Source organism: Triturus cristatus, chromosome 7 (assembly GCF_964204655.1).
Source record: "Triturus cristatus chromosome 7, aTriCri1.1, whole genome shotgun sequence".
Taxonomy (NCBI): domain Eukaryota; kingdom Metazoa; phylum Chordata; class Amphibia; order Caudata; family Salamandridae; genus Triturus; species Triturus cristatus.
The window spans coordinates 416,030,546-416,055,120 of NC_140590.1; the positions used below are offsets into that span (position 1 = coordinate 416,030,546).

Genomic DNA, 24,575 nt, shown 5'->3' on the forward strand with positions numbered 1-24,575 from the left:
CAGACCCAGGATTCTGTAAAAATCAATTTCAAATACATCAATCATAAACACATTGTCAAGAAAAAGTGAAAAGAGTGCAGATGTAAATAATAAAAGGATGGAGAAAAGAGGGAAAATGGAAAATGTGGAAATATGAAAGTGCATAGAGACAAATAGCATATGTGCACAAATTCAAAAGCTGATTTAAGGTTCATGTTTAGAAACAGAGATTATGCGACTTCTGTTGAGGTGATCCCGCATGGGACACGGCTGGCAAAAGCCGGAAGCGCCGAACTGTATGGGACATCAACTAAGGAAAACAGAAGTCGCCGGCACCAAGGAAAATATGAAAAACAGGAAGAAAAAGAAAAAGAAAAAGAAAAGAAAAGAAAAGAGAAAAGAAAATGAGCAAATTTCAATAATGATAAAACAAAGTTCCAGTTGTCAAACAATTATGAAATATAGACATATTATTATGTAACATGTATCTAAATATGACCCCTACAGTTGGTATGGCTACAGGACCAAGAACAAAGAACAGAAAACATCTGCGCGAGTTGCCAATGTATTGTCTACTTATATCTGATGGAACACTAAAAGATGTTACATGTAGTGAACTGCCTGTTTTCAAATAAAATTATGTAAGTCTTCAGTATTATTGAGTTCTGTGGGTGCTTTGCTATCGAACTCAAGGATATACCTTGTTTTGAGCTGTCTGAGAAGCTTTTCTCTGTTGCCACCTCTACGTTGTACGGGAATGCTATCAATAACAAAATATTTGAGACAGCTGAGATCATTGTTGTGGCATTTCCTGAAATGTCGTGCTACAGGGTAGCTAGAATCGTTGTTCACGATCGCTCTTAAATGTTGAAGATTTCTAACATGAGCTTGAAGTTTGGTGCTACCTATGTAGTTTAATCCACATGTACAACTGAGGACATATACCACAAAATCAGACCTACAAGAGTAATGGCCCTTAATTTGCCTGATGTTAGGTCTAAAAGGAACAGAATATTCACTGGTGTTCTGGCCAAATTTACAGGCCCTACAGCTGGCACATTTTAAAAAAACATTTTTGGGTTTGAGCCATGTGCCGCTGGAAGAGCTCTCAGTATTGGACCTCATGAGTTCTCCTTTCATAGTCTTGACCCTTCTGAACGTGAGAACAGGTTTAGAGGGTAACATGGGTGCCAGAACTCCATCAGTGAGCAAAATGGGCCAATTTTTGGTGACAATGGCCCTGATTTTGTGGTGTTGCTTATTGTAGGTCGTGATAATACGTGGTGCGTCAGGCAATGGACTGTTTGACCCAAGAACGGGCTCGTTAAGACTTGAATTGTTGGACTTATCATTTAGCAGTGTGTCTCTAGAAATGGATTGCACTTTTTTGTAAGCGTCCCTCAGAATCTTCTCAGCGTAACCTCTTTCCTTCATCCTCATTACTGCTTCTTCTGAGCATTTGGCCCTCTCCTCCGTCGTGCTACAAATGCGTTTGATACGGAGGAGTTCCCCGTAGGGGATACTTTTTATGAGGTGCTGGGGATGAGCACTGCTGGCATGTAAGATTGAATTGCCAGCAGTGGGTTTTCTATAAAGGGTTGTCTCAATCTTATTGTCAACAATCATAACTTTAGTATCTAGAAACTCAACAGAAATTTTGTCAATGTGAGATGTGAATTTGAGATTAAAAGTATTGTTGTTTAAAATCTCAATAAAATTCATCACACTAGTAAAATCACCATTCCAGACCATAAAAACATCATCAATATATCTAAACCACTTGACAACATTGGAGTTAAACACGTCAGCATGGGTCCCCATGAGAACCTGCTCCTCCCACCAACCAACATGAAGACATGCATAGCTGGGGGAGAAGCAAGCTCCCATGGCGACTCCCCTCTTTTGAGAATAAAGATCATTTCCAAACATAAAATAGTTATTGCACAAAGCCCACTTGATCAGTTCTAAAAGCATGACGTTGTGGTTATGAAATTTGATAGGTCTGAGGTCCAAATAATGTTTGGTTGCGGCAATACCAGTGACATGTTCAATGCTAGTATAAAGTGATCCAATGTCTAGGGTCACTAAAAGGAACCCCTCTTGCCACTGGATATTGTTCAGTTGCCTGATGAAATCCCCAGTGTCTTTAATGTAGGTGGACAAATCTTGGATATATATATATATATATATCTATATCTATCTATATATATATTCACTGTAAAAACCATAGGTTTCACACACGTTATAGTTAGGAATTAGCATTTAAAAAATCTTGCAAATTCACTTAAAAAACCATAGGTTTCACACATGTTATAGTTAGCTGGGCATTTCACTCGTGAAAAACCAATGAAATTCCCCTGTTAGGTTATAGTTAGGTCAGATAACTAGTAATTCAAGTAATTCTGTTCAGCCGTTCGGGCTGCAGCTTGGACTAAAGGTCCTATGGAAAAATGCATGGGGAAAACGTGTTTTGGGACCCCCCCTTTTTCTCAGCCCCCGCTTGACGAATCCCCCCGAGACTTTCAGGGAAGGAGAGGAGCGGAGCGCCCCACCTATTTTGAAAATTTCGCGAGGATTCGTCAATCGGCGCCAAAGTTATTCAAAATAGAATGTTGCGGATTTCCTATGGAAACACGGTCCTAACTATAACTATCTACTGGCGACCGCCAGTAGATAATATATATAAATTAAAGTGCAATGAGATTTCTAAGTGGTGGGAGTCAGTCCGCTCAAATTAACAATATTATATATATATATATAACTATCTACTGGCGACCGCCAGTAGATAATATATATAAATTAAAGTGCAATGAGATTTCTAAGTGGTGGGAGTCAGTCCGCTCAAATTAACAATATTATATATATATATATAATATTGTTAATTTGAGCGGACTGACTCCCACCACTTAGAAATCTCATTGCACTTTAATTTATATATATTATCTACTGGCGGTCGCCAGTAGATAGTTATAGTTAGGACCGTGTTTCCATAGGAAATCCGCAACATTCTATTTTGAATAACTTTGGCGCCGATTGACGAATCCTCGCGAAATTTTCAAAATAGGTGGGGCGCTCCGCTCCTCTCCTTCCCTGAAAGTCTCGGGGGGATTCGTCAAGCGGGGCTGAGAAAAAGGGGGGGTCCCAAAACACGTTTTCCCCATGCATTTTTCCATAGGACCTTTAGTCCAAGCTGACAAATTAACAATATTATATATATATATATATATATATATATATATATATATATATATATATATATATATATATATATATAATATTTTTAATTTGAGCGGACTGGCGAATGGTGCACCAGGAAGAAATGTCACTTTCCAATGAAACTCAAATTGATGTATCTTTTGAGAAACAGATTCAATCCTTTATTTTCTTTGTATTTTCTCCTCTGACATTAATATATAAACATGAAAAACGTCCAGCCAACACGTTTCGTTCAGGAAAAATTTAGTTTTTTCAAACTTCCTGGTATATATATATATAAATAAATATACTACTGTAGCTTGTAACTTCAATCTGTTAAACCCATCTGTTACAGAGCTCCTTATGTTACCAGCAATTCCCAGTGGATATTTTAAAAATGAAGATAAGGTTGGCGAATAATGTACCTGCAGGAGAGATCAGAGTTTTCTTTAGTTGCAGTGTTGACTCCTCCAATAGAGGGTTAATGTGCCTCCTGCAAAGTCACAACATGCAAAATAGAGAGGATGTTGCATAATGGCCAGAGCTGCCGGCTTTGAAGCTGGAGATTCAGATTTGATTTTAGGTGTCACCTTAAAATAATGTGACTCTAGTCAATTCATTTTAACTCCCTGTGCCTATTAAGGTCAACCAATGCCATTGATCGAGTTTGCACTATATAAAACTGCAAAAAAAACTTTCAGCCCACATAACTGTAATTTATGTGGATAGCTCAGTGGGTTACTGCTTTTGTCACAAAGATCTTTAGTAAAAAAAAAATCATGCATTCTTATTTGTAAAGATAACACCAATCACTGTGTTATGCTTTAAAATCTATGTTTTTATTTCTCCAGGCCATGCACTCTTAACATTTTTAATGTCCACCGGCATGGATGATGTCACTCACACACCTTGTAGTCCTCATTTTCTTTTGTAACATTCCCTATATATTGATGTATACACTTTTATCATTCATTGTATTTGTAATATGTGTATGATGAAAAGCTCTATAACATCCTACATTGGATTGAGTTGCATAACTAATTTTACGAAAGAAACACACTTTGCTGGAATGTCATTTCAATTTATCTGGCTAATACTAAAAATTCAAGGATGATATTCAATGGCTGGATCTGTCTTTCACCATCTAATTTTTTCAGTATTTGCCCTGTTCGGTGTGACCACCGGTCTGGGTCTTGATGACCTGATCAACCAATACAGTAAAGAGGCAATGATGTGTTACAGGTTGCACACACATTCAGAGGACCTTGTTCCATTGGTTGAATGTGCTTGGCTCGAGTGTCATTTTGCACATAGACCAGTTTTAGGCTTGTGAAAATTTTTGGCTTGTTTCTAATGTTTTCCCCAATCTTGTGCTTTAAAATGCTATCTTTGGATCCCCTTTTTTCAACAGTTTGCTGTGAATTTGAGCTGTAAAATCCAGTGTTCGAATACATTTTTTTTCAAAAATGTCTTGCTGGCGGAGAATCACCCCCCTCCTACCCTCTTTTTGCACTTCGGGCTCACTTCCCTTTCTCGCTCATTGTACTTATGTTTAAAATTTCCACCCACCACTTTTAAAATCCACCAGCCACCACTACCTAGTAGTAGGATCTTTAGTTTTAAAATGTTGAATTGTTCTTGAGGAGCGTGTAAAAGGGCACCAAAGAGATTGACCGCACACTGATGCAGCTCCAGCGTGCAGAGGAAAAATCTTACGTTATGTTGCAAAATGTAAGCGATGATCAGCATATTTAATTGCCGATAAGACTTTGTAATATACCTGCACTATAGTGGTATGTTAATTTTTGGCAGTGGGGCAGCCAGGGTATTTGTGGTCTGCTCTGAGGGTAAGCACCTTGTCAATGGCCTGCGTGAGTAGGAGGGACGGCATCATCAGGGCAACCACTGGCTACACACAGAGATCTCGCCCTCTTTTTGCGGGATCGCTATTGTTAAGGGCATGTGGAGCCATTGAAGAAGGCTGTTGGGGGACCGGACTGCTCCATGAAAGAGGACAAAGCAAAACTAAAGGCGATGATGGACGGAGTGTAGAACATTGCAAGCACTCACCCCCAGTCAACTGATCTGGGTTTAATACATCAGCATTCTTTAGCTCACTCCGCCACCCCAGTTCAGACATGGCCAAATGCAAATCAGTCTGACCCTGTGCCTCATGGGAACAGTCTAGCCCAAACTGCCAAGCCATGTCTTCCCTGGACCGGAAACTAGCATCCTGGGACCCGTTTCTGGCTAATCAGCCGTCATCAGCCAGGCTAGCTTGAATCCAGTGGCAAAGTGAGCAGGGGACCCACGTCTGGGCATAACCTGCCAACTTAGGGCGAACAAAGCAAAACCAAAGGGGATGATGGACGGAGTGTTGAACACTGCAAGCACTCAAAGAGGACAGCAGCAGAGTATTGTGGCCTGATGTGTGCTCTTGGGCATGCCAAGTGTCAGGGCCACACCTCCGTCTACAATGACAGATGCGGCCTGTGAATGAGTGTGGCCAGTGGGTCAAGCGCTCCAGTAATTGTGGGTTCAACTACCCAATGGCTCGGTGGAGGCTTGCACGAGGCACAGAGGGTCTGAATGCTTATTGGCTTGCTGAGTTTGGAATGTTTGCAGCTCATATAGAACATAGCTGAAAAACAGGGCATTACTAAGCTAGCAATGTCCACCTCGTCACCTATTCACCTCCTCCTCATCTATAACACATGGGCAGCAGCTAAAAATCTCTCCCTGTACTTGTTTAAATGGCTCACTCACTATTTCACTATATAATAATGGTACTGTCTTGATTCAAGCTAAAGACACTTGTCTCTCTAGCTTAGACCACCTCTTCCCTTCCCTATTCCCCACCCCTGTGACTGTGATTTCCCTTTATTCTTCATCAACCTCCGCCCTTTACTCCCTATCTCCTCCTCTGACCCCTTTTTACCCCAATAGGCCCCTCTCCTGGGAGGCACAGGCCGACCCTTTGCCCCCCTTTCCCCTGCTCCCTCATTTCTCACTCTTTCCCCTTCCCAACGGGAACTTCCCCTCAACACATCAGCCATACCTCTGGCTAACACTTTCCTTTTCCACTCTGCACCATCCTGGTATTCCAAAGTAACCTCTCCCCCTAACCCTGCCCACCACCCCCTTATCTAATCCACCTTTTCTACAGCCTAATCTCCCAGTTAACTTTCCATACTTTCCCCCTTTCTCCCTCCTTCTCTTCTTCCCCACTCGCTCTCCCCCTCTCCTTGTACCCTGAATTCTGCACAAACCCCTTTCATTTCTCCTCATCATCCCATTCCTCCAGTAATGTTGCTCAACCCTTTATCCCCCATTGGCAATCCCTTCATTTTCCCTCCCCCGGACCTAGCAGAACCATACTCTTTCTTCAACTACCCTCTAGCCCAATCCCCCCGACTCTGCTTGGTGCATGTCCTAATTCACTCAACTCTTCAAGCGTATGGGACCTTTCCAGCCCCTTCTCCTCTCTTCTCCCCAAACCTCCTGCCATTCTATGACTCCCCTCTTTCCCCTCCCTGTATTCCGCTCTCCCTCCTCGTTCCTCACCTGTCTCCTCCTAAATGTAATCTTAATTCTTCTCCTCTGTTCAACATCTGCAAAGAGAACTCTCTTTCCACCCCAGTTGCACCAGCAACCTCTTTCAACCACCATCTATCTCCACCTCTTACTCTTGCACCCCAATACTCCCCCCGCACTTGGGCTCTTTGGAAGACGTAGCTGCCAATAGGCTTGCCACTTTTCTCTCAGGAAATGATCTTATCCAAAACTGCACAGAAACAACACACTATAAGGACTACATTCTTGACCTTGTTATATCCAAAGCAGATATGCTAACTATTCAAGTAGACTGGTCTGACCACTTCCTCATCTCCTTCTCTATTCACCTATCTCACTCTATAACTCTTGGCCAACCTAAAAGGACTACTACCTGGTTCTGTAACAGCAAAAAAATGTACCTTGACACTCTTTGTGATTCTGCTATGCTATTACTTTCAAGGTTAGACCCTAATTTGGATGTCAACAATCTTACCTCCCAATACCTCTCAGTCCTTGCAGTCGAAATTGATAATGTCGCTCCACTTCAAAGCAAAAGGAAAAGGCCTATTCCTTCAGCACCATATTTCAATAAACCTCTTTATGAAGAAAGGAAGAACCTGAGATTCCTGGAGAAACAATGGAGACAATCTCCATCCACCACTAATCTTTCTATTCTACGTTCAGCAAGATCAAAATACCACAAACACATCTTCCATGGAAATGCATCACACTTCAGAACCCTCCTCGACTCAGCCAAAAACAGACCCAAAAAACTATTTGACGTCATCAAAAATCCAAACTGCTCTCCTTCAACCATCAAGCCTGACGATCCTCCAAAGAAAACAGCAGGATATGCTATATTCTTTGATGAAAAAGTTTAATCACTGGTGGAACAGGTAATTCATTCTACCCCTCTAGAGGAGCGCAAATCCTTAGTCATTTGGCAGAAGATGCCCTCCTCAAATGCAGCCTTGAAATAAAACCCTCTAACCATTCTTTTGACCCCATCCCTAGTGACATTACCATTGACTTCTACACCCATACACTTTCCTATTGGACCAGTCTGGTTAACCTCTTCTTCAGCCAATGCTCCCATCCTGCTGCCCTTAAAACAGGACAGGTTACCCCACTTCTTAAAAAACCCTCAGCTGATGCGAACGACCTCAACAACTTCTGCCCTATCACTAACCTCCCTTTTCTTGCGAAAATCACAGAAAGACGTGTAGCGCAACAACTTTCCCTACATATTAAGGATAATAATCTTCTTGACAAATTCCAGTCTGGTTTCATTCAAAACTGCAGCACTGAAACAGCCCTGCTGCAAGTGATCGACGATGCACTGCGTGTACTCGATTTGGGAGATTCTTGTCTTCTGATTCTTCTAAACCTTTCTGCAGCCTTTGACACTGTTAAACACAACACTCTACTTAACACTCTACAACAGAGGATGGGCTTGGAAGGCACCGTGCTTAAATGGTGTGCCTCATTCCTCTTGGACAGATCCCAAATGAATAAAATAGCGAACAGTCTTTGATCTTCAGTGGCGGTAGGTCAAGGCGTCCCTCAAGGTTCTATCCTTGCACCCACTTTGTTCAATCTTTATTTGGAACCATTGGGAAATATCCTAAGTAAATCTGGGATCTTTTACCATCTCTATGCGGATGACACTCAAATCTACCTTAAGGTGTCTTCCGCACACAATATCTCAATCCTCAACTCTACTCTCAACTCTATTCAAAACTGGATGTTAGCTCATCAACTCATTCTGAATCCTTCCAAAACTGAATTCCTTCTCCTCTCTACCTCACTCTCTCCTCCTCCTGTTCAATCTTGGATGGATCAGCTGAATTTTCTCAACAATAAACCTATTGTTGTCGACAGCGCTAAATCCCTTGGTGTCATACTTGACAAAAGGCTCAATCTACTCTCCCACATCAGTTCCATTGCAAAGAATGCACGATGCCAACTGCACCTTCTCTGGGGGATTCGACGTTTCTTTCCGGAGCAGGACCTAAAAACCTTGGTCCAATCTCTGGTTCTCTCTAGATTGGACTATTGCAATTCTCTTCTTGCTGGCCTCCCCAAATCCCACCTTTCCCCTCTTAAATCCGTTCTCCATTCAGCGGCTCGTTTTGTTTTTGGGGCCAAAAGAAGTGACCACATCACACCCATTTTGTCTTCTCTGCGATGACTTCCCATCGAGGCAGGATCAATCTACAAAACTGCCTGTATCACCCACAAAGACTTGCATACTTCCTCCCCTCGATACCTGGTGAATAAACTTAAAATCTCTGGAGGCTCCAGACCTTCTCGTAATGCGGAAAATGTACTGCTTGAGCCCCCCACCTTCAAAAGGGAAAGATCAATGGCTCAATCCTTCTCAGGCAATGCAGATAGAATCTGGAACTCACTTCCTCCACTACACTGTACCACCATCTCTACCCGGACCTTCAAAACTGACTCTTCTCTTCCAAAGACACTTCTAGAACTAATACATCCCTTTTCATGTCCTTCAAGGAAGTTCTTACAATATTGTAAATATTTAATCTATGCCCGTAGGACCCTCATCCTAATGTGTTTTTAGTGTGACTGCCATCTATTTTTTAATTTTACTTTTTCTCGTTTCTATCTGTAATGTGTAAATATGTCAAATTCTCCTCATCTAAGGTACTTGGTTGTATTGTGAAGCGCTCTGACACCTTTGGGTAAAGTCTGCGCTATATAAAAATGCATTAAATATAAAGAAATAAATAATGTACTTATGACATCTAAAACTGCCCTATTCGACCTGTACCACCACGACTTAGATTGACTGGGTGCATGGTGATCGCCCTAACTAAGCAGAAGAGGAAACCAGACAACAAGCAGCCGAGGCGGACTTTCGGGGGATGTAAAGGCTCATGGTCTACGGAGTGTGAGGATGAAATGGACCTGAGTGCACCATGAGCGAATCAGAAAAAATGTTAAGTTATGTTATGTTATGTTATGTTATAAGGTTCTTATATAGCGCCTATCACCACCGGTCTCTAAGCGCTAAAACAGAAGACCCCGAACATAATGACGCCTGAGATCCATCTGCCTGCTCCAATTAAACTGAAGGTGTTACCTAGTAAAATAGTACAGAGTCAAAGCACTCCTGTTGGAAAGGAACGGCAACCTGGCTAAAAAAGAATACCAAATCGACACACTTCCCAAGAGCCGAAAGGGTATGAAGGACAGGCTAGACAAGCAGCATACATAGCCGGACCTCGCTGAGCTCAGAATATCAAGGAGCAGATTTACAAGCCCCATGCTCCACTTTTGCGTCGTGATGCAAAAGTGGCACAAGGGGCTTGTAAATCTGCCCACAAGTGTGTAAAAGAGCGCAAGCGAAATTAAAAAGAGATATGTAAACAGAGCTTGGAGAATGTAAGTTCAAAGCAGAAGACCTTGAGACGTGCACTAGAGAAAGCAGCCCACGAGCCACCCCAGTTCAGACATGGCCATATGTAAATCAGTTTTGACCCTGTGCCTCATGGGAACAGTCCAGCCCAAACTGCAAGCCATGTCTTCCCTGGACCGGAATCAAGCATCCCAGGACTGGTTTCGGGGTGAATGGGTTCTGAACCAGGGTGGCGTGGTGAGCAAAATAACAATGAATTAAACCCAGATCTGTGACTGGGGCTGAATGTTTTGCCAATGTGCAACATTCCGTCCATCATCTTGTGTGTTTTGCTGTTCACCCTATGTGGGAAGGGTATGCCCAGACGTGGGTCCCGTGCTCACTACGCCACTGGAGTCAAGCTATCCTGGCTGAAGAGGGGTGAAAGCCTCTTGTTTTAAAATGCACCTTATAATATCACTAGTATGTCTTTTGCAAATCTTCTGCACTTAGCCACGAGAAGGCTATTACTAACAATAAGTATGGGATCCTACTTTAATAACTATGCATTTTACATTTCTTTTAGGTTGGTCTACGTAAACAAGGTACCTCACTGTTAGGTTTGTTTGTTGGGTTCACAATACGACACTGTAAGTGAACCAACCATTGTGTAGATAAGATATAGAGATTGGTCCTGAAGAATCGCCACGTGACAGGTTTGACACACAAGAAAAGAAACATGTCAACCTCAAATTCATAGCCACTATTGGACATTACTCCTGTAGTGGCCTACACTATCCGTTTGTAACTGGGACCTGTGAGCTGTCTGATTAAATTTGAATTTTGAAGCACCACTGGCATCCCCCTTTTTAATACTCTCCATCACAACACCGCTGCACATCTGCTCACACACGTCTACACCTAAAGGCCCTCTACCAACACCACACCTAACGGCTTTTGATAAAAAGATTGCGGAAAAAGAGCCCCTCATAGAGTGCCCGTCAGGCATTGCAGCGCCGGCCTGACCTGGAGCAATCCCTATGATGAAGCATGACACCCAGCTGGGTGTGTGAGGGCTCTAGTTGCCAAATTGGGAGACAACCTGTCTCCACAATAGGGTCAGGTAACAGACCTTCCTAGCCTCCTCCCGCTTCGCAGCCTTCCTCATTAGGGACTGCATACTCTGGGAAATTCACTTACCTTTTTGGAAGCCACGTCTTTAAGTGTTACTAAATGTCTTATTCTTCTTATGGTCCATTTGTGTGTTGCTCAAGTCTCACCACAAAGGTGACTGCCTATTTTGTGGTACAAGTTCATCCCTCCATGTGTAACCAACTACTGCAATTCACTCTAGACCTCGTAATTTCGTTGAAGAGTAGGTTGCTCTCATATGCTCCTAGCAGAAGGATTAGCGCTTAAACATCCTGCCCCCTGCAAGTTACCTTCAGTGAAAATAATGATAATGAATATATGCGGTCCCAATTTTGATCGTACATTTTCTGAAACCGATGGCATACCAATACTTCAAGCAAAATAAAATTGTGATTGTCCAAAGCTATTTAAAAAGATTCAAGTATTCTTTAGTCAATTATTATAATCACATGCTGATGAGTTGTAAAATTTTATAATGACATTGAAGGCACTGTTCTCTTTAGTATCAAAACTTTTATTCCTCTTCCTTTACTGTCTTTTCAGCTTAATCTACGAGAAGCCAAACCTCCTCCAACCTCCGTGAGTGTTTTTGTATCTTCCTTTACTATTAACACAATTGTTTAAAATATTTTGTGTATGAAGGCATATTGTATCCATTGAAATCTCAGACCAAGAAACTGCAAGCCGACCAATGATGTGCCTGACACTGAAACAAATACAAAAATGTATCTCCTATGTAAACTTGAAATCTCTTCACTGCTTCATGGGTGAACAAGGTTGAACATGCCAGCTACTTGCAAGGTCCTTCGTCCAACTGTGCCTGCCTGCCCTGCTCATAAGGGCTTTAAAGAAAGAAGCAGTGAGGATGGTCCTTCAACCAGTCAGTCAATCAGGGGTTTGTAATGCTCGCTATTCACTTGTGAGAGTTTCAAGGCGCTGGGGGGGTGCAGCTCCAGATCAGTCAAAGAGCCAGGTCTTGAGGCAGTTCCTGAAGGTGTGCAGAGCGGGGGACCATCTGATGTTGACTGGGAGCTCATTCCAGGTCTTTGCTGCAACGTAGGAGAAGGCTCTTCCACCTGTTTTGGTTCTGCGGATGCTTGGCGTCTCTGCCAGGGCGAGTTCGGCGGAGTGGAGGTTCCTTATGGGTACGTGCAAGGACACTCTTTCGTTGAGGTATTTGGGTCTGATGTTGTAGAGGGATTTGTAAGCGTGGGTGAGTAGCTTGAAGGTCACTCTCTTCTCGAAGGGGAGCCAGTGGAAGTATTGTAGGTGCCGGGTCATATGCTCGTGCCGTGGGGTTCCGAGGACGAGTCTTGCTGCGGTGTTCTGGAGGGTTTAGAGCTTGTGTAGCAGGGTTTTGTTGATTCCAGCGTAGAGGGCATTGCCGTAGTCCAATCTGCTGGGTATGAGTGCATGGGTGATGGACTTTCTGCATTCAGGGGAGATCTACTTGAAAGTCTTGTGGAGGATGTGAAGGGTGTTGAAACAGGTGGAGGCGACAGCGTTGATCTGGCGGGTCAAGTTGAGGGAGGAGTCTAAAATCATGCAGTGGTTCCGGGTGTGGTCTGTCAGGGTGGGTGGGTTTCCGAGGGCAGGGGGCCACCAGGAGCTGTCCCACGCAGTGGGGGAGGGTCCAAGGACGAGGACCTCTGTCTTCTCCGTGTTAAGTTTTAGGCAGCTGTTGCTCATCCAGGCTGCGACATCTTTCATTACTTCTTGTAAGCTGAGTCTGGTGTCTTTGGGGTTCTTCGTGAGAGAGAGGATGAGCTGGGTGTCGTTGGCGTAAGATACTATGCTGAGCCCATGCTGTCTGACAATGGCAGAATCCTTGCAACAGGCCATGTAGATATTGAACATGGGGATGAGCAAGGATCCTTGAGGTACTCTGCAGTTGATCTCAGCGGGTTCAGAGAGGAAGGGAGGGAATCTGATCCTTTGGGTTGTGCTGGAGAGAAAGGAGTGGATCTAAATGAGGACGATTTCCTGTATACCTGTGTCGTGGAGTCTGGCTGCAAGAGTCTGATGGGAGACAGTGTTGAAGGCTGCGGGGAGGTCTAGTAGGATGAGGGCCGCAGTGTGGCCCTGGTCGAGTAGCAAGTGGATGTCATCGGTGGTGGCAAGGACGACGGTCTTGGTGCTATGGTTGCTGCGAAATCCGGACAGGGAGGTGTCGAGGATGTCGTTCCCTTCGATGAAGGTGGTCAGTTGGGTGTTGATGAATCTCTCGGTGACTTTGGCTGTTAAGGGAAGGAGAGAGTTGGGCCGGTAGTTTTTCAGGTCTGTTGGTCGGCTGAGGGTTTCTTGAGGAGGGGCTTGATCCCTGCCTGCTTCCAGTCATCAGGGAAGATGCTGGGATCGAGGGAGGCGTTGATAGTCCAGCCTTGTTTAGGTGCTATGGCGACGGTGGCTCTGTGGTAGATGAGCAGTGAGCAGGGGTCCATGGGGGGTCCTGAGTGGGTGTTCTTTATGGTCGTGGTGGTGTCTTCAGTGGTGGCAGGTTTCCAGGGGGTGATGGTCAGCGGGTTGTCGGTGGTGGGTAGGGGTGAGGTGTCCGGAGTCTGTTCACTGAATTTGTCGTAGAGTGCCTTGATTTTCAGTTGGAAGTTGGCAGCTGAGCTTGTTGCAGAGGTTCTGAGAAGGAGTGACGTACGTTGCTTCGCTGGGGGGTTTGGTGAACTGCTGTATGACGTTGAGGAGTTCTTTTGTGTTGCTTGTGTTGGTGTGGATTTTTTTCTTGATAAAGGTCCGCTTGGTGGCTCCTTGCACTGGTGGTAATCATTCATGGCATTTCTGTAGTTGTTCTGGTCTTCTGTGCTTTTCCGGTACCCCCAGAGTTTCTCGAGGCGCCTGCAGCAGCACCTGGCTACTTGTAGGTCGGTAGTGAACCAGGTGGCCTTCAGGGGGTGTTGTTTGATGAGGTGGTGGAGGGGTGGGAGCTTATCAGCACAGCTGGCGATCCAGCGGTGTAGTCCTTTAGCTGCGGATTTGGCATCGGTTGTGGTGGGGGGGTCGTGGAGGAGGGTGGTGTTGAAGTGTTCCTCTGTGATCTTGCTCCATTTCCTCCATGGCAAGCGCGGGATGGGTTTGGGTGCTGTGGTCGTGGTGAAGGTGAAGTGTACGCAGTGGTGGTCCATCCAGAGAGGCTGGTTGGTGTGGCTGAAGTGGACATTTGTCCCTCCTGCCTAGATGGGGTCCAGGGTGTGTTCGGCTCTGTGGGTGGGGGTGGAAATGAGCTGCTTCAGTCCGAGGTTGTCAAGGTTGTCAAGGAGGGTGGTGGAGTCAGGGTCGCTGTGGTTGTCGAGGTGGAAATTCAGGTTTCCGATGGGAATGTAGTCCATGGAGGCGATGGCGTGGGGTACGGCGAGGTCGGCAATGGTGGTGGTGGAAGAGGCGGGGGTACAGGGGGTCTGTAGATGAGGGTGCTGCGCAGCGTGGTTCTGGGGCTGGTTTGGGTCTGGAAGTGGGGGTGCTCTGTGTTGGAGAGGTGGTCGCTCGTGCTGGAGGTGGAGAGTCGAAGGGAGCTCTTGTGTACGATGAAGAGTCCACCTGATGGGCGGAGGGGGCAGTCCTATCTTTGGATCTTGAATCCGTCGGGGATAGCGGTGGTGATGTCGGGGGAGGAGGTGGCGTTGGTCAAAGTTTCCGTGAAGAAGGTGAAGTCAGGTGAGAGGGTGTCGAGTAGGGGTGGGCGGAATTTGCGGAATTAACCTTCGCAAATTATCGCGAGAATGTTTAAAATTATCGCAAACAAGCAGAAATATCGCGTAGATGCGGAAGTTTTTTTCCGGCATGTTCGCGAGATTTTCTGCATGGTTGCGGGTCGCCAACTTACCCATGTGGTTGCTTGCGGGCGCGGCCATCTTGTTTTGAGTTGTTCTCGCGGTGCATGATCGCGAGAAGAAAGACGTGATCGCGCGACGCATGACGTCACTGCGGGCGCGAACTGTCGCGAGACAGCGCAAATGGCTAAAAACAATACAACATCTCATGGAGAACGCGACCGGATCAAGAAAACTTGTCGGCGAACGCAGGGATTCAGGTAAGGCGATCGCGCGCGCGCAAGAATGTATCATTTTACAGCGCGAGCAAGAAACAAATTATCGCCAAGCTGCGGAAACCGGAATTTTTGACATTTTCGCGCTCTCCGCGGAACGCAAAAATGTCAAATTATCGCAATTTCCGCGAACGGAACGAAATTTTTGCCCAGGCCTAGTGTCGAGTAGGTCCCAGATCTCTGTGGTGTGTCTGTGGAGGGAGCATACATTGAAGAGGATGCACGTCAGGGCATCGGTGGTGCAGGCATCTGTCGTGGGTTTTGCAGTCATAGGAGGGCTGGTGATAGTGAAGGATAGTCGGCAGTGTCGGCCGGAGAATTGGCCGTGGGTGGTGTTCGGCGTCAAACTCTGGCAACGTCTATATATAAATGCCTCAGTGCTTATGTACTGTCTAAAACCTGGTCTAAAAATAGCCTGAACATGGTCTACATACAAACATCTTAAAACAGCAATTTTTCAGTCGTAATATAAGAAATGTATAATAATTTAGCTAGCACCTTAAATGATGTATTAAAACTGTAAAAATTATGTATCAGTTGTTCAAAAGAGCAACTAAGTGCCTCAGAACTGACCTACAGTCTAAAAACAAGCTCCTAAAATAGCCAAAACATAAACCAATATAGAACCCTTTATTATATATATATAATTATTCTTCAAATGGAATTAAATATATTATAACAATGTTTCACAACGGTTTATGTAGATGGTGAATCATATTTCAGCATATTGTCTGCTAGGATCGTGACCAAGATGCGTGTGTACACCGAAACGCGGCAGCATATTGACTCTGCCTGTGAAAGCAGAATAAACTTTTTTGACTTGCACTGGAGTGCTGCGGAGTCCTTTTTGAGTGGAGGAGTCCTTTTAAAAAGTTATCGATACTGCGGACGGCGAAGTACTGTCAGCTGTGCACCACCGACTATCGGGCAACCTGAGGTTAACTCGCCGACAACTGAGGAGGAATATATATATATATACATACATACATATATATATATCCAAACCAATTCTGAGCTCGATACAGATCAGACACCGACACAGGGGTAGCGTTGCTATTCCATCCTTTCATTTATTTCGATTTTCTTTTGCTATGACGTGTTTCGGCATACCTGTCTTGTTCACATAGGCAGTTGTAAAAATACAAGATGCTTCATTTAAACAGAGTACTGCGGTCATATGACCCAGTAATTCAATGACTATGGAAGACAGACTATCTATGCTGCTGCCAATACAGAGTATACACTTTCTCCTTAAAATGTTTTTCAAAAACCAGCATAACAACAATTCCATCATTATTGTCAGCACCGACAATACAATAATATCAACATCATGTCAATTAGTTTAAATATTTTTGACTCGAAAATCTCAGTGTAGTACTCATTTTTCTTTACATACCACAGTAAGCATATTCAGAACAAATGCTCTACTTTGTTTCACTTGTTTAAAATCTCACAAGCGACACCCAACATTGTCGAGTCTTTTGGCATTAAATAACATGTATTATAAAACCATATTATTCTTACAATCATGATGTTTAAAATTATATGAATATTTATACATTTACAAAGGAAATCAAAAGGTTCAATAGGGCAGCAGCATATAAAATAAAGTGCAAGTGCAAATTTCATGATTTAATTCCTCATACAGATTGTATTTTGTATGTACTATGTTGAGAGGTGTCCTGAAAATATCTTCTTTTCACTTTCCACCAATACATCTGCCAATAAAAAGATAAATATCTCTCCTTTAGATACATGTTTGACCTCTTGTATAGCGTAAATTTAATACAACAGTTTAAAAAGACAGATAAATTCAGTTCTAATAAAGTGCTAGTGTTTTACAGTACTTAAACTACATTCATATCTCCTCTCATTGTGCAAATTTTGCTATTTGAAGTGCAAGTGCTTTTGATATAAAATTTAATTGGCTCCTGGTGGCTTGTTTGTGAAAGATCAATCTAAAAAAGGACCTCAACTGTTTAGATTTAAATTTATAATCCAGTCTCTAAGAAATATCATCATACTTGTCTGTCTTCCATTCTCTGATCGATATTAAAATTATGATAAAAACAATCTTACTGCAATGGAGGGCTCAATCATGTCAAATGAACGTGCAGATCCTCATCAGCATTCAATCCATACGGATTTTTAGAGTTAAACAGCATTATGTACTTTGATTCAAGTTGGCGGAGTCTGCTCTCTCTATTTCCTCCTCTTATCAATTTTTGTACTTGATCAATAGCAAAGTACGATAAATCATATATATTTTCTTTATGCGCCTCATTGATATGTCGGGTTACAGCATAACTTTTGTCATTATTTTTTACCGCCCTAAGTTGCTGCAAAATACGGCCATGCACCTGATGAATCGTGCTTCCAACATATATTTTGGGGCAAGAGCATGGAATAATGTAGACTTTTGCAGTTTAATACACTTCGTATTTTCCATGGACTACTTATCAGTGGAGTTATGACTTGTCGTTCATTCTTACCAAACCAACATGCTTTGCACTTAAAGCATTTGTGGAAGCCAGGGCTGGCTTTTAGCCATCCTCCCTCTTTCCAAATTTCTGGGTTGGTTTTAAATAAGTCATTTCTCATGGACCTGGCTTTATAAAAAGTCACCATAGGTCTGCGTGGTATTGTTCCCTGTAATATAGGGTCTTGTTTTACTAGATACCAATGCCTACACAGGCTAGCTCTCACTTTAGGCATAGTATCAAGTAATCATCCTTATGTGACTTCCAGTGCTCTTTTTCTTTTCTTTTGCCTTCACTGTGTCAGTCTTCAGCAGTCTGTCCCTTTCAATCTTATCAACTTTGATTTTAGCCTGCTCTAATGTCTTGTGTTTGTACCCTCTTTGCATAAACCTTTCAGTGAGGCCATCCTGTGCTTCATGTAAGGCAGTACTTTTTGCTGCAGTTTCGCTTCATTCCCAAATGTTCTGCATATGGTATACTCCCTTTCAAACGTGGTGGGTGGGAGCTCTGGGCATGTAGAATTGTGTTCCCAGCAGTGGTTTTCCTGTATGTGCGGGTATGGATCATTTCTTGTTTCACATACACTTCAAGATCCAGATATGTAACACTGGATTTACTAATGTGTTCAGTAAATTTTAAATTTAAATCATTATCATTAATATCCTGTACAAATGCCTTAGCCAATTCTGTTGATTCATCCCATAAAATGAAATGATCGTCTATGAAATGAATCCACATGATTATGTGTTCATCCCATATTTGGCTATTTTTGGTTTTGAGCACCTGCTCCTCCCACCAGCCCATCTGAAAATTAGGATAGCTGGGGGTGAAGCAGGTGCCCATCGCTGTGCCCTGTAGTTGCCTGTAGGTGTCTTCTCCAAACATAAAATGATTATTTGTCTGGCACAATCTACACATTTCAACTAGCATGTTTGTGTGCTGATATAGATTGATGGGTCGTGTGTTCAAAAAGTGCTGCATTGCCCGCAAGCCATCATCATGAGCTATGCTGGTATAAAGGCTAACGACATCCAAAGTGATCAAGAGATATGTTTCTTTCCACTCCATTGTATCTATCTTGTTCAAAAAATCTCTTGTATCCCGTATCTATGCAGGCAATGCTTGTACATATGTTTGTAAGAATGATTCTAAGTATCGTAACGTTGGCTCAAATAAACTACCAACGGCTGAGATTATCGGCCGCCCAGGTGGTTTTTCTTTATCCTTGTGAATTTTGGGAATAGGATATAAGGTGGGTAATATCGGATTGTCCACTTTTAAAAACAGATATTCAGTTTGTGTGAGTAGTCCTAGTCCTTGCCATCTAGCTAAGTCTTTTAGGTATTTCTGTTTAACCTCAGACATGTTGCTTTGTGGAACTTTAAGATAACATTTTTTGTCCTTCAATTGTGACATTGCCTCAATGTTGTACGCTTCCAGAGGACAAGGTTCTCACCTTTATCAGCCTTTCTAACCACTGTATCTTGTCTGTTTTTTATTTTGGTGATCACTGCTTGATAATCTCTTTCAAAATGACGGTCATTCTTCAAAAAATCTTTTCTCGAACTGACAGATAGATCTTTTAAATCTTTAATAACTAGATTTGAAAATATATCTAAAGCATCTCTAGGTGTATTTGGTTTGAATGTAAATTCAGGTCTAAATGGTGTTTTAGTGCTATCATACACATCCATGCATAATGAATCTGTTGTTAGGCTCACAGTTTCCATTCCTTCAAGACTCTCGCCCTCCCGTTGCGATTGCTGTAAATCAAGTAGTAATCCCATATCACCAACCTCAAGCTTGTCTACTTCTTCTCTTTCTTCTAATGTTCTCTCAACATTGCTTTTGCTGTTATGAAAGAATTTTTTACGCTTTTAAGCTTCAATTTTTGTATAAAATTGAAAAAATCAATGCGCTTTTGAGTATAGTTAAAATTAGTACGCGCACAGAATGAAAGCCCCAGCCATAGAATCTTTGTATCCTTGTCTGTTAGAATCTGATCTGTCAAGTTAACCACTGTTATTGTTGCTTCTTCCATCCTCTGCGTTGATGTGTATCCTCCTTCCTCGCCCCTGAACAAAGCTTCATTCCCACTCCGTCTGTTTTTGCGTTTCCTTGATTTTCTTTTCTGTATCCCTGTGTGTTCTATCTGATATTTTGAGTTCTGTAATGACTTGTTCATGTTTTTTGAGACGGGTACGCAGATCTGTTTCAAATTTAATAATTGCTTCCTCACTCATTAGTTCCTTTAACTCCGTTTCTGTAGTTGCGATTTCATTTATAATTTTCTCCCGATCCTTGGCTGCATATTTAATCAATATTTTCATCATATTTTCCAAAGACGAGGCATTGTTAGCTGCCCATTCTCTTAGCATTTCCGGACCTGGGTTTTCATAAGTGGGGGCTGTTAGCACTCTTAATCTGCGTGGTATTCTACCCACATCAAGATATTTGCTCAGCGATTTCACCTCCCACCACTTAGAAATCTCATTGCACTTTAATTTATATATATTATCTACTGGCGGTCGCCAGTAGATAGTTATAGTTAGGACCGTGTTTCCATAGGAAATCCGCAACATTCTATTTGGAATAACTTTGGCGCCGGTCTACGAATCCTCGCGAAATTTTCAAAACTAATGGGGCGCTACGCTCCGCTCCTACCCTGAAAGTCTCGGGGGGATTCGTCAAGCGGGGGCTGAGAAAAAAGTGGAGTCCCAAAACGCGTTTTCCCCATGCATTTTCCCATAGGACCTTTAGTCCGAGCTACAGCCCGAACGGCTGAACAGAATTACTTGAAATTTGGCAGAGAGGTAGTCCTCAGGTCAAGGATGTGCCTTTTGTAGGTCTGGTGTAAATCTGTTCAGTAGGTCCTTAGAAAATAGCATTTAAATCAATATATATATCTGTAAGCGCGCTCCGTGCGCTTACCGTAAGCTTACCGTACGCGTACGGTGCCGTGCGCGAGCTCAATTCTGATTGGTGGTTACATGACTGTAAACATCCGAATCGGTCGAAATCAGGAAGTGTCGGCCGCCATTTTCTGTCTCTCGCACTGAGAAACAAAGGTGGGGAACGTGAAAAGGGGGCAACGAAGAGAGTTGCAGACCCCCTAGTGTTTGTCAGGGGGTCCAAGAAGGACCCAAAAGTACGAAAAATACATTTAATAATTTAAAAAAAAATCACGGAGTGCGCGTACGGTAAGCTTACCGTACGCGCACGGGAAAAAAAAATAAAAAAAATAAATAAAGAAGTAACAATCACATTTATTAAATAAATAAAAGGACCCACAAGGAAGTAAACAAAGGCGAGGCGCGCACGGCATGGACTGCGCAACGTGGGTGCTCGGTGCGCGAAGCGCACCGAGCGCCCACAGCGCGCGCACAGAGCGCGAAGCGCACCGTGCGCGCAGGGTGTGCGCACAGTGAAAAACTAGAAAAAAAAATAAAAAAAAAATACATAACTTAGCATTTAAAAAACCGTACAAATTCACTGAAAAAACCATAGGTTTCACACACGTTATAGTTAGGAATTATCATTTACAAAACCTTGCAAATTCACTTAAAAAAACCATAGGTTTCACACATGTTATAGTTAGCTGTACATTTCACTCGTAAAAAACCAATGAAATTCCACGTTATAGTTAGATCAGGTAACTATAACTTGCGCGACCGCAATCCACAATGTGTAATTTCAGATGTCATCATTGATGTCATGAGTGATGTCACTGACCATGTCATGAGTGATGTAATATGTGACGTCATCAGCAGTTTATTGTGGGCGCGCAAGTTATAGTTACCTGATCTAACTATAACGTGGAATTTCATTGGTTTTTTACGAGTGAAATGTACAGCTAACTATAACATGTGTGAAACCTATGGTTTTTCAAGTGAATATATATATGTATATATATCTTACCTACTGGCTGTCACCAGTAGGTAGTTATAGTTAGGACCTAGTTTTCATAGGAAAAGCATTTTTTGTTTTGCCAATATCTTTGGCGCCGTTTGACAAACCTTCGCTACATTTTCCAAAAAAAAGGTTCACCCAGGTCAGCTCCTGTCTTGAAAGTTTTGGGGTGATTTGTCAAGCAGGGGCCAAGAAAAAAGAGGGGTCCCAAAACACGTTTTCCCCATTTTAATTTCAATAGGAGACTTTAGACACGGCTACAGCCCGAACTGCTGAACGGAATTACACTAAATTTGGCAAAAAGTTAGCTCTTGGTTCAGAAAGCGCCCTTTTTTTAAATGATGAAATCCGCTCAGTGGTTCCTTAGAAATTCCCAAAATAAAAATATTGATATCTGAGCACCGAGGAGGGTTTGCGAACACGCACAAGCTGTATTCTGATTGGCTGCCAACACTCCAAACCAGAATGTGTTGGCAGCCATCTTGTGACTCGGTAGCTGAGTCAGAAAAAAACTGTGGGAAAAAGGTTAAATAACAAGAAAAGGGTCAGGGTAGAAACACCCAGACCCCCCTAGGCCTATTCAGGGGGTCCCACAGAGACCCCCAGGGCAAAAAAAGCATTTTTTGTTTGAAAAAATCAGCTGAATTTGCGCTGGGTGCGCGAATCCCGTGAGAAAATGTTTTAAAAAAAGAAGCGCGGGCTCCCGTGTTTCGTTTTCTTGAAGCCCCCAGGTGGGCAGATCCTGGGGGTAATATTTAATGATGGTGTGGGAGCTTACATTAATTAAAGGCGGTGGGACTCGCGGCCCCCCCAAGCCCCGTGGACCACCCCCCCCCGGGGCTTTATTAAAATTTGAGGCGGGGGCCTCGCGGGCCCCCCAAGCCCTGAGGACCGCCACCTCCCCAGAGCTTCCTTCATTGATTAGGGGGGCCTCATGGGCCTCCAAGCCCCGGGGACCACCACCTCCCTGGGGCTTTAATACATTTGAGGTGGGGCACCTCGTGGGCCATCCAATCCCTGGGGACTGCCACCTCCCCGGTGCTTCTATCATTAATTAGGGGGGCCTTGCGGGATCCCCCCAAGCCCCAGGGACCACCACCACCCGGGGCTATGCAAATGTAGGGTGGGGGCCCTGTGCCCCCCTCCTGAAGCCCTTGATGGCCCTGGGGACCACCACCCCCAAAGGTCGGCTCCTGCAATGTCCCGGGACAGTGCAGTTTGCTATGACAGGGCAGGAGCACAGCTCCCACCCTGTCATAGCAAACTCTGCTTTGCTTCAGCATGTCAGCAGCTACCCTTGCCCAAAAGCAATGCCAGCTCCTGCAGGAGGCTGGGAGCCGGCAGGGACCTTTGGGGCCTTGGGGCTCCCCCATGGTCCCCAAATTGAGGGCATGCCTCGGGGATGGGGTCCTCAGGGCAAAATTAAGCCCTTTGGGGCAATGGGGGTAATATTAAAATATGGAGCTTTTATATATATATATATATATATATATATATATATATATATGAAGTGGCTGGGCCACGGGTGATGAGGTCCTCGAGGCAGAATTAAACTATTCAGAATGGGGGCATTTATTTTTCTCGCGTTTTTGGAGTCGCGACTCTATCGCGTCCAGTTCAGCCCCCCCCCCCAGTGTAAACGTGATGGGTTTGCAACTCCAAGCAAAATTTCAAAAAAAGAATATGTACGTTTTTAAAAGGTAAGATTCACTGTTGGGTTATAGGGTGGCTCTAAAAAGAGCCCTTGTGTCTATTATGAGTTTGTTGTAGCTACATGTAAGTGCAGATGCAGATGCAGATGCAGATGCAGAGCTTTAGGTTGTTGAGAAAGACTCTGTTTCCTTGATCTGTGAAGTGCACTCCATCACTTCTGTAGATGTCATCCATATAAAAACATATATTGTTATTGTAGATGGACCCCATTCTATGATCTCTTAGGTATGCAGAAACAGCTTTATTGACATTTTTCCTAGCTTTTTCAATCTGTGGACTAAATTGATTTGACCACTTCCATTTCTGTCTTTGTCATATATTAGAGTAAACAAAGACAGTTTGAGGTAAAAGCAACATCAATTGTGCAAAGGTGTCATTCTTTATCATTTCCAGACGTACCCCAGTCAAAGTGTCTAGATCATTGCCACCACAATTATGAGGTCAGGGGGTTGGAGATGCAAAAACGTTTTAACCAAAGGCATCAATTGGTACCACTTTAATCCTCTCTGTGGAATCCATTTAATATCCACATTTTGCAAAGCTAGGTCTTTGTCAATACCTCTGAGTTCAGCATATCTTTTTTCTTTTTCACCAAAAAACATAGCTGTACCCAACAATCCACAGTGTAAGCATCTTGATGGGAAGTCTGGAAGTAATGAAAAGATGTCTTTAGCTGTGGTAGTCAGTTGGTAGAATAAGAGGTATCTAAAAGGGTGGACAAGATGCTGTTTTTTAAAAAGTAGATAATTGATTGGCTGTTTAAGAACATTGTACACTGAAAAATAGGGTTTATGTTACTTTTTTTTCAAACCATGTTTCTTATTGGTTTCTTCAAAATGTTTGAAAGGTACAGAAGATAGGATAAGGTCTTATTTTGTAAACGTCAACCACACCTGCTGTTTGCATTTGTAAGCTTGTGTGCTGAACTTGAAGATATAGTGAACTTGTGACTTGTCAGTTCACTTCAATGTTACACGAACTGTTGCTATGGAAACTGGCATTAGGCAGAAGGGGGGAAGGGTTGAATGGTATCGGTGGTTTTAAAATGTGGAATTGTAATTTATATACAAGTGATATGTTATTAAAGCAAGATTTCCCATGTCAGTACTATCTTTAGAAGTGATGTGTTCTTTACCTCTTCAGTGCCCATGACGAGATAGTCTCGTCATGGAGCACG

At 43.3% G+C, this 24,575-nt stretch overlaps 1 protein-coding gene across 2 annotated transcripts in view; it reads left to right on the forward strand.

Annotated features, from left to right (window-relative positions):
- Positions 1–24,575, forward strand: part of LOC146809832 (histo-blood group ABO system transferase-like) — a 944,014-nt gene that overhangs the window by 673,539 nt on the left and 245,900 nt on the right. For both annotated transcript variants that reach the window (XM_085616683.1, XM_085616682.1), the window contains exon 5: positions 11,786–11,821. In XM_085616683.1, coding sequence (XP_085472809.1) covers positions 11,786–11,821 — 36 coding nt within the window. The remainder of the gene's footprint in view (positions 1–11,785; positions 11,822–24,575) is intronic.